Source organism: Diabrotica virgifera, chromosome 3 (genome assembly GCF_917563875.1).
Source record: "Diabrotica virgifera virgifera chromosome 3, PGI_DIABVI_V3a".
NCBI lineage: Eukaryota > Metazoa > Arthropoda > Insecta > Coleoptera > Chrysomelidae > Diabrotica > Diabrotica virgifera.
In genome coordinates this window covers 46,153,919-46,165,383 of record NC_065445.1, presented here as the reverse complement: position 1 = coordinate 46,165,383, position 11,465 = coordinate 46,153,919, and the positions used below count along the sequence as shown (strand labels likewise).

Genomic DNA, 11,465 nt, shown 5'->3' with positions numbered 1-11,465 from the left:
GTGGGTAATTAGGCAACGACTTCTTCGTCCAGCCCTTACCGGCTTAGTAGAGGTTTGATCTGGTCCAGGTGCTATATTATTTTTGACTTGCTATATTGCATTTCTGCTTCGTCAAAAAGGTTACTGATATATTATTTCTCCCATTCTTTGCACTGCTGTTCGTGATCATAAATTTTACTGTCAGCGTTTTTACGTGTAAGTGAGTATTTTTCAGTTTTCGAATTCTGGAGGAATATTTAAGTTTCTCGTGGAGGTTGAAACTGTCATGTTTATTTTGAAGTTTTTGCATTTCTTTATACAGTTCTCGAGTCAAAATTATTTGGATTGCTTAATTTTTTTTCGAAGTTCGTTAATTTCGTGGAATTTCCTGTGTAATCTACTCATCTTTTGCCAATATTGTAACTGTTTTTGGAGACTGCCTTACTACTATTGTAAATTGTAAATAGTAGAGATAATTAAACTGGTAATTAACAAATAAACATTTAATGAAGATGTTAGCTATTTTAATTCATAATATAGATAGGAGATCTTTTATAATGATTGTCTTCTTTGAAGCACTGTATTCCTGAAATGCGGTATTTAAAAATATTGCTGCATTCCACAAAGAGTCTGGTAGGCTAAGTTGATTTGGTTTATTATTATACAGGATTAGCCAAGGATCTATTTACTTAATTCAAGACAATCGCATATTTAACAACAAAAAATGCTTTAGATTTTAATTTGTTTTACCATAGGTAAAGAGGTAAAATTTTACCACATAGAGTAAAAATTTAACGTTAAAATTAACAATTTTAACTATTTAGAATGGGAAATAAGCCACAATATTATTAAAAAATGATTTTTATTAACGTTTATAAAAACGTTAATAAAAATCATTTTTTAATAATATTGTGGCTTATTTCCCATTCTAAATAGTTAAAATTGTAAAAATGCCACAAGAAAATAGCTTCAGAACAACGTTAAAATTAACGTTAAAAATAGAGTACGCTTTAACGTTATACGTCTAAAATAAAAATTTAACGGAGTAAAAATTTAACGTTACACCGGCCAGTCAAAATAAAAAAAAAATGGAATACTTATATTGCAGAAGCAAAAAAAAACAATAGTGGGATGAAAAACATAGTTCTACAGACCTTTTTAAAAATAAAGCAGAATCAATTTCAAACCTAAATATTATAAAATCAATGGAAAAATTCCAATAGTTGGATGTATACCTTAGTTTAAAAAAACTCATACAGAAGTAAAAACTTCAAGTTGTATACTGGTATTCTATTGGTTTAACTATTGGTTTATTAAAAAACTTCATAAAAAGTCGTGCAAAACGTTTTCGTTCTAAAACATCTTCAGTGCCTAGAATGAAGTATTTCCACGTTAGTTGAAGGCAAAAAAGTTAAAATTTTGACTGTTAATTAGAAAAAACATGTGGAGAATAATTACATTCTGCTGAGTAGTTGAAACTAGCACACCAGTAAGAGCGGTAACAGTATAATATATGGTTTACATGATATATTTAAATAAAATATGGTGAATACCAGTCGATGTTAAAAGATTAAAATAGTACATGCTTAAAAGGCAACATGCTTCCCTGCTCGAAAAACTAGGTATTTGCCAGTTCAATGGGCACAAACCAACTGATAAAATAGGAAATGTACTTTCAATATGACATGACAAGATAAGACAAAGTCAATTTTTGGTTAAGAACTTCAAAAAGTGTAGATTCAAGTTCGGATTTTGATTAAAATGTATTGATTGTTAAAAACTGTTTGAAAATGTAATTAAATTTGTATACAAAATTAGAATCTATTTTAAAGTCTAAATTAGCAACTCTCCATTCCAGAAAAAACTTTTGGATTGTAGGATTTAAGGTTGGTATAATCCATGGTTAAAAGTGCGACGTCATTGGTTGTAAAATGATAGGATGACATTTTAATTTATTATAATAAAAAGAGATATATACTACATGTAGTATAGCAGTGCTAGTATCAATTACTCAGCAGAATATAAGTATTCTCCACATGTTTTTTCTAATTAACAGTCACAATTTTAACTTTTTTGCCTTCAACTAACTTGCAAATACTTCATTCTAGGCACTGAAGATGTTCTGCATTAGAACGCAAACGTTTTGCACGGCTTTTTATGAAGTTTTTTAATAAACCATTTTATACCAGTATACAACTTGAAGTTTTTACTTATGTATGAGTTTGTCTAAATATTATAGGTAATATATTCACTTTTGGGTTCAAAGAGCCCGTTACAACAACAATTATTTTATAATGACAGATATTGAAACAGAAGTATTGCATTAATTCATAGAAAATGGTTAAATATGTAAATGAGTACCTTAAAAATGTGACTATATACAGTAAGAAAACTTAAGCGACCTTGCGTTTATGTTTTGAATTGATTATGATTCATTTAACACCTGAACGTGTGGGCTTACAAATCTCTTCCGTTTATAACTACTATTCTACGATTATCAGAAGTCAACAAATACAAGTGAAGTTATTAATATTTTTTTAGAATTCGCTATGTATGATTAAATATAACTTCCGTTCAAAATAACTACTCTTAAGTTTACAGAATTCTAATATTATTTCAGAAATTAACAGTGAATCAAATTTTTTTATAAATATCTATGACACAAACTTTTTTTATGCTACGAGATTGGATCAACACCTACAACAACCTGTATTATTTATCTTTTAAATAATAACTTTTATAGTTATGTGTTCTCTAAATAAAGAAATCTTATTTACATCGAGATTTATCGAAGAAATGTTAATTTTGTCACTTCCTTAAATAAAGAGTATTTATAATTATATCCTACATCACATTCTATATCGCTTCGTTTGTATTACGCATATTTAAGTAATTATTAAATTTACAATATTTTATTAACTAAGACGGTTTTTTCAAAATATTTTTGGTACATAGTATACAACACTAGAACCAAAAATAGATCATTAATTATTATTCCATTGATTTATCATGTACACTGTACACTATCATTTTACTTTTAAAAATTAAAAGATAAAAAAGCGATTTCTAACAATATTTCTGTTTAAAATTCTATAATTAAATGTATTTATTATTAGACTTAAATTTGTTTTGCTAATGCTGAGCATTACGAATCGTCGATGAAAAGTAATCCATTAAGTGGTAAGCAACTAACATTTCTAGCACCAAGTTGCGGTACATGCGAATCGGTCCTGCTAAATAGTAATATTTTAGCAAAATCCCAGTTTACCCTTAATGATATAATGGTAGAGGAGCCCAAGCGGGGATTTTTGCAGTTACTCGAGCGCGTCAGATTATTACATGGGGAGAAACCTTGTACGCTGAAAATGTACCTCTACCATATATTGGCTCTTAATGCAGGGGAGTTCGTTAAGGGAGGCCGAAAAAAAATCTACCCTTAGAAAAACTCAAAATTGTCAGATTACGATAAAGTAAGTTAAGAACATGCAAAACAGTGTATAACTTAAAACTGTATAACGATAAAGTAAGTTAAGAACATGCAAAACAGTGTATATTTAAAAAATCTGACCATTTGAGTGCGGCGGAAGGAAATGGGTGAGTACCAAATTTTCACAAGGAAAAAACCAATATTTCGCGAAATGAATGACAGATCAAAAAACTAAAAAATACCTAGTCAATATTTTTCAAAAATCTATGGAATGATACCAAACACGACTTCTTACGGAGAGGGGTGGGGGTAAATTTAATATTTTAAATACGAATCCCGCGATATTTCGAGAAATGAACATTAGATCGAAAAATTTTAAAAAACACGTTTTCGAATATTTTTGAGAAATCTATCGAATGGCACCAAACACGAAACCCACAGAGGTGGGGTGGGGAGGTACTTTAAAATCTTTAATGAGAGCCCCCATTTTTTATTGCAGATTTGGATTCCCTACGTAAAAGTAAGTAATTTTATTTGAGATTTTTTTAGAATTATGGATAGATGGCGCTATAATCTAAAAAACGATTATTTGAAATGGAAAATTAAACTAAAAATGGACAAGTCTCCACTAAAATGGAAAACTTTACTTAACTTTTTTTGGTTTTAGGACCTACTCTTCACAACCCAATAGTTCCCCAAAGCGCTCGAGTGACTGCACATAGGGTGATAGAGAAAATGAGGAAAAAAGAACAAGTATAAATGGTTATATAAAAGAAACAAAAAACTAAAGAAAACACCAAAAAAACAAATAGATATGTGAAGAAAGGGTAAGGGATATAATAACAAGTTTTATTTTTGAAATCTTACTGTAGTAATTGAATAATTTTGAGGATTTAAGACGTAAGTAACTTACGAGGGTTAGAGAATGCCGAAATTGGAAAATAAATTTAGTTTATCATACTAGGGATAACATTCCAGGCTAAAAGGGACAATAAAAACGGTGAGTACAACCTGCCGACTATGAAAAGTACTCTTGGAGCTTAAGTAGTTCGAACCCGCGGAATTATGGGTTTTCTCGAACATTTCTCAGTGATCACTACCCAGAATGTAGCTTTGCAACAATAATACTATGAATCTTAAGAACTGAAGCCCTTATCAACTGGAAAATTTACAAGAACTTTATATCGAAGGTAATTATAAAAACATGGTTTTTGGCGAAGGTGCCAACCAAGTATTTTTGATGTGAATCATCATCATCAGAATAGTATCTGTAATTTCTTCTGGATATTGGCTTGCTCGCAGAAGAGTCGCCAGTCGCCGTTGATTCCTAGAATATTCATTTCATCTTACCCTTAGAATATTAAGGTCTTCTTCTACATCATCAATTCATATTCTACGCGTTTTTTCTCTACTTTTTCTGACCTTTGGGTTTGTGAATGTGAATTTCTTTGTGTACTCATTATCTTATATCCTAGCAATGTGTCCAAGCCTCTTTATTTTATTTGATTTTACAATATCTGGATCTGTGTTTGCCTGGTATAATACAAAGCTTTACCATCGGCGTCATAGCTCATTTTTATTGACAGTCCCAAAATTTTACAGTCTCTCGTCGTTTTGGGATTAAGTCCGTATTTCAGCACTATATATCCCAATCGATTTATGAAGGTCTTGTAAATGTTAAGCTTTACTGAACGTTTTTTGTTCGTCTGTGTTGTGCAGATGTGTATTTTTCAGATCTTTCTGAAGACAATGGAGAGTACTGTTCCTTGCGGTTATGCGACTTTTATACTTCTACTTCGTTGCTTGTCGTATTTGTTGTGTTGACTATCGATTCCAGATATGTGATTCCTTTGACTTGTTCAAATCTGTAGTTGTTAATTTTAATTCTCTATTGAACATTTTGAGGGTTTTATCAAATATTTGGTTTTTCCTTGTTTACAAGTTCTAGTTCACTTGCCGAATTTTTTACTAAGCATCAACATTTTTGTTCAATTCATTAATATTTTTTTGTATTTTGAGAACGGCATCCGATTTTGACGTCGAAACGTTAATAAAATCATTTAAATTTGACTTATTTCCCATCAAAACTAGTAATTATAAAAATGCCACAAGAAAATAGCTTCAGAATAACAGAAAGAAAAGAAATAAAAAAAGGAAACGTAATAGCAAAAGGATAAATATGGAAAGTATAAATAAAAAAAGAAATGATAACCAGAATTTATAAAAATATAACACACAACATGAACCAATGAGAAAAAAAAAAGGTGATAAAGATACAGAAAAAAAGAGGATAAAATGACTTCCTGAAAAAACATCTACCAAATGGGAAAAATTCCCTGAGTTATTCAGAGTTGTTTTTTCTATTATCTCTAAATAAAAATTTATGTTTCTGAAATTGATTTCTTTTAGTAAATGGGTTCAGTTCCCGCAGTCATCACAAAGAAGGAAAAAACTGTATTTTATGGCTTTTATTGTGGATAGTCCTTTAACGAACAATAGTTGATAAAAAATTTGCATTTACTTTACTTAAAACAAATAAACAACAAGACAAAAATGAATAAAAATAAATAAATAAAAAGTTGGGTATCATTAAAAAAATTACAGACTAGATTTAACTTATCAATAATAGACGTCATCTATTTTAAATTTAAATTAGATGACAAAGAAAAGAGTTCTCAGGAAGTCGATTTTTCTTTTCCTTTGAAGAACATTTTATTTGGAATAGGGGCCTTACGCAAACCAACCATTAAATGATAATAAATTAGAAAAATTGGAAAATTTCAAGATATTCATTATTTAGGTTAGACAGTTGAGGAACAAAAGTCCAAAAACCTATCTACTTACGCCAATCATATATTTTTAAGCTAAAAGAGGATATTCCCGTTTAATATATCAAAAGGTTTTTAGCTATTTTGCTTAACTCGTTCTTGTTCTTGTATTTTTTTGAATATTTTCATTTGATACTCGATTTATATTAAAAACCAGGTAGGTAGTTAATTAAAACCGAATACAGTATAGGTCAGTATTTATAAGTGATCATTACAGTACCAATAGTAGGTACAAATAAATATAAATTAGAAAACTATACTAAAATCACAATAGAGATGCACTAGAAATAAACAAGCCAAGAGACGTTGAATGTTACTAGGAGCACTACTGAATCGTGGCTTACATTGCATAATATATATTTTATATCCCAAATAAGGAGTTAAAAAATGTATACATTGTAAATCATGATTCCGCAGTGATCTTTAACGTCCCCTTGTTTGTTTATCTCTAGTGCATTATTGTGATTCTAGTATATAAACACATTAAACTTTTATCAGTCTTGGTATAGGATGTTTCTGAAGATAATAATTACTTAACGACTAATAAACAAACTGGATAGCTCTCAGCCCAGGAACAGGCAGGAGTTAGAAAAGGTTTTATCACTACAGATCATAGAAAAGTAATAAGAATTATTACGTTTTTATGGAATTAAGTTACAGTTATGTTGAGCCTAATATTGACGTTTCGTTTTCCACTTCGGAAATCGTTCTCAAAAAATAAAAAAGCTATTCTGGAAAATTGTGAGCAGATTCAATAGTCTGATTTTATAGGTTACTTATGTGTTTCTTCTCAAACAAAGAAAAAATTGGCCAGACTTGGACCATAGCAATGTGTAGTTAAAAAATTGTTTGAAAATGATATTACAGCCCTAGATGTAGGTATCAATTTTTTTTCTTTGTGTAATTTGTACCGTAGATGTAATTAGTAGATGACTTACAACCTATAAAATTATTGGATTGATATAAAATTTTGAGGCATTGTTAGGGAAGACAATATCTACCCAGCCTTGGGGTAACAGTAACAAATATCTAGGTTGCTTTTTACGACAGTTATAGGAGAATTAAAGATTTTGCCTTATTTTGTACTTTTCGAAGCAACAAATTAATTTTACAACTTTGAGACATCGTCATTTTAAACCGTTTTTATGTTTAAAAAATAAAGTTTTGTAATTTTACCTCAAAAATGTTAAGCTTTGGAATAATAGGCAAATAATCGAAAAAATGGCATTTTTACACTAAATTGTTAATACCTCAAAAAATACACTGAAATATGTTCTGAAGGCTTTCTTTTTATAGGTAATATATAATATAATAACTAAAAAAATCAGTTACCTGTATTCGCAATTCCGAGTGAAATCTTATTTCAATGAGCTGCATACCATTTTAGATATTATTTAAAAAGATCCCTCTAATTGATATTACATTTAATAGTTTAACTTTGCATCAAATTATTATTAGAAATCGCTTTCCGTTTGCAGAACAGAATTTTCAAGTTTTCATACTTAAATTGCAAATTAAGTTTTTTCTGTAGTTAATTACGTCCTCAAATAAATAACGTATTGAAATACTTTCATAAACTTTCCAGTAACATTAAAATAAAAAAATTGATTTTAAGAAATATTTTTAATATCTTATATTATCAATTGGTCTAGAAATTCGTTTAAAACTTTGTTAAAAATAAGGAAGTGATAAAATCAATCTTACCTATCTATACAATAGAAATAATAGGACTCACTTGGGGTTACGTTAACAAAAAATCACTAAAATCGCCATGCTCCAGTGAATGCTCGGTAAAGTCTGTATGCAGAAGCGCAGGTAAAGAAGGATCGCTAAAATCTACAGGTGATAAAGAAGGTTCTGGAAAATCTGGAGACGTAAGCAACGATCCTGAATGATCTGATATTGATTCTCCATCTGACTCCAAGAAGAGACAATCGAAATCACTATAGTCTGAAAGTGACTCCAATTCCGTTGATCCATTCAAAGCAGCACTCAGTGTCGAAATGTATTTCATAGCTAGCCTCAAGGTGGTGATTTTTGTTAGCTTCTCGTTAGTTCCCGGCATATGAGTAGCTTGCATATGGGGGATGATTCTTCTCAACGTTTCGAAAGCTGTATTGATCTCCCTCATTCTATTCCTCTCCCTGGCATTTGCAGTTTTTCGTCTATATTTACTCAAAGGTGCTGCTTTCTGTTTCGGCTTGTGGGGTTTACTTTGCCGGTGCGTGATTTCTCCGAGAGATTCTTTAGCAGATTCTGTCATTCTTCGCATTGATCTCGGCCGAAGAGAGTACTTATCTTCTTTCGCAGGAACACTACTTTCGAAATCATCGTTATTGTTATTATCGTCTGGAAAGGCTAGCTCTGGTAACTGCGAGCTAAGCCTTTCCGTAAGACTGCTGTACTGAAGTAACGAGTCCATTTTTTATAACACTAGCTAGTCACTGTCCTTTTAATCACAATATTTTTAGTAGTATAACCCTAAAAGCTATCAATATTTCTTATTATAAATCTTATTTATAAATAAAAGGGTTTCTGTTGTTATCTACTGTTGAAGTCTCTTTTAAGGCCCGGTTAAATAAACGAGTTTGTATTGTGATCGCGAGTTTATATCTCTCGTTGAGAATACGTCGCGATCAATGTGAAGAGCTCAACTCGAATGCGGTGTTAAGCGGATGGCTTCGAGCTGGTTACTGGAGATTTGTCTGGTGTCTCCCATCAGTGGTAACGTGAGTCCCCACCTGAGCACACGCTAAGACTAACATTATACAATACATAACATGCATCAGGCGCGGAGAAATGATGAATTGGAAGATCAGTGTGAAGGTGGAATAAACGATGATAAAGATCTTGAGCGTGAATGATTAAGAGCTCAGATTATTGTGAAATAATGTATGCGTATCATTAGCAATGCCACTTTTCGGAGAATTCGGTACAATGGTTTTTGTTTCGGACGTTTCGCACTGTTGGCATTATCTTCAGGGATTATAAAGACATTGCGAAAGTAATTTTAATACTTTAAGCGGATCTTACTAATTATACGATTTAAAGCACTGGTCTCAGTGTTGCGTCAATGAAATCGTGAAATTAAAAAATTGAGTATGATTAGCTTAAAAAATCAAAGTGAATTCCAAATATAAATAAATTGTGGATTCAAGATTATAAACTACATACTACATTATATTTTAGAAAAAACTTTTATCATGTATTATGTATGAAACTAGTTGCATTCATTTTTAAACAATATTTACGAATTTTATATAACAACAAGTTCGTACCCCCTCTGTGGCGCAGTGGTAAGAGCGCCTACCTTTAAAACGAAAGGTCGGGAGTTCAAATCCTACCAGGGGCAGAAATTTTTCATTTATTATAAATTAATAAATGAAAAATAGTTTCTGTCCTTGTGGGATCGGTACTCACCGGAGGGACCGCAGACGTTCGGAAACAATTAGCGTCTCGTTGCAAAGACAATGACGTCGACTTTGCAAAGTAACAAGACACTTACTCAACACACACACTACATATTACTCCCCTGACTTAGTGATAAGTTATACAATTACGTGGCTAAAGGTTCTAGTTCTAAACCAAAGCCAAAATCAGAGAAAAAAAAAACAAGTTCGTGTTTTATGCCTAACATTCTTTTTTACCAACTAACATTGAATAAAAATAATATTTTTAACCCCCTCTGTGGCTCAGTGTTAAGAGCGCCTACCTTTGGATCGAAAGTCCGAATAGTCGTGAGTTCGAATGTCACCAGGGTCAGGGATTTTTCGTTTATTATAAACTAATAAATGAAAAAGAGTTTCTGTCCTTGTGGGATCGGTACTCACCGGAGGGACCGCAGACGTTCGAATACAATTAGCGTCTCTTTGCAAAGCCAATGACGTCGACTTTGCAAAGTAAAAAGACACTTACTCAACACACACACTACATGTGGCCCTAGGTACCTAACTGCAAAAATTTACCGTACCTACCATGCCAATGGCCATTAGTTGTAGAGGCATTAGCTAAATAAAAAAAAATATATTTTTAATTATAAAAATATTGTTTGATGGGGATTTCAGTAATAATATAAATAATTTTAAAAGATTAAATAGCGTGCAGTGTTTGAGATACAAAATATTTATACAGGATGTAACGAAAATACAGGTCATAAATTAAATCACTTATTCTGGGACCAAGAAAAGTTCGAATGAATCTAACTTACCTTAGTACAAATATGCACATAAAAAAAGTTACAGCCCTTTGAATTTACAAAATGAAAATCGATTTTTTCGAATATATCGAAAACTATTGGAGATTTTTTATTGAAAATGGACATGTGGCATTTTTATAGCAGGAAAATCTTAAAGAAAAATTATAGTGAAATTTGTGCACCCCATACAAATTTTATGGGGATTTTGCTCCCTTAAACCCCCCCAAACTTTTGTGTACGTCTCAATTAAATTATTATTTTGGTGCCATTAGTTAAATTCAATATTATTAAAACTTTTTTGCATCTTAGTATTTTTTCGATAAGGCAGTTTTTATCGAGTTGAGGCTTATTTTTCAATATGTTTACATAAAAATTTTATGGGGGGCTTTGTTCTTTTAAACCCCCCAAATGTTTGTGTACGTTCCAATTAAAATATTACTGCGGTACCATTAGTTAAACACACTGTTTTTAAAACTTTTTTGCCTCTTTTTTTTTTTTTTTTTTTTTTCGAAAAGGCACCTTTTATCGAGATGTGACTTCTTTTTTAGTATGGTTCAAAATATCCCTAAAAATGTAAATCATATATAAAAATGTTCATATTATTACAGTCTCCATAATCGTACTTAACCATATACAAATATGTGGTGGATTTGATAAATATTCGAAATATCTCGATAAAAACTGACTTTTCGAAAAAGTATTAAGAGGCAAAAAAGTTTTAAAAATATTGTGTTTAACTAATGGTACTACAATAATAATTTAATTGGAACGTACACAAAAGTTTGGGGGGTTTAAAAGAACAAAACCCCCATAAAATTTTTATGGGGTGTCCAAATTTCACTATAATTTTTTCTTAAGATGCTAGTGCCATAAGAATGCCACATGTCCATTTTCAATAAAAAATCTCCAAAAGTTTTTGATACATTCGAAAAAATCGATTTTCATTTTGTAATTTAAAAGGGCTGTAACTTTTTTTATGTGCACATTTGTACTAAGGTAAGTTAGGTTCAATCGAATTATTTTTGGTCCCAGAATA

The 11,465-nt window shown here is 30.9% G+C and overlaps 1 protein-coding gene across 1 annotated transcript; it reads right to left on the bottom strand.

Moving 5' to 3' along the window:
* Positions 1 to 866: 866 nt before the first annotated feature.
* Positions 867 to 8,958, bottom strand: LOC114342781 (helix-loop-helix protein delilah-like). Its single transcript, XM_028293578.2, has one exon. It carries the CDS (start codon positions 8,654 to 8,656, stop codon positions 7,976 to 7,978), a length of 681 nt encoding a protein of 226 aa, XP_028149379.1. The 5' UTR covers positions 8,657 to 8,958; the 3' UTR covers positions 867 to 7,975.
* Between the last annotated feature and the right edge of the window lie 2,507 nt (positions 8,959 to 11,465).

Bases quoted from the DNA above. Each gene is read 5' to 3' on its own strand.
- LOC114342781 (XM_028293578.2), bottom strand. From the start codon at position 8,656: ATGGACTCGTTACTTCAGTACAGCAGTCTTACGGAAAGGCTTAGCTCG.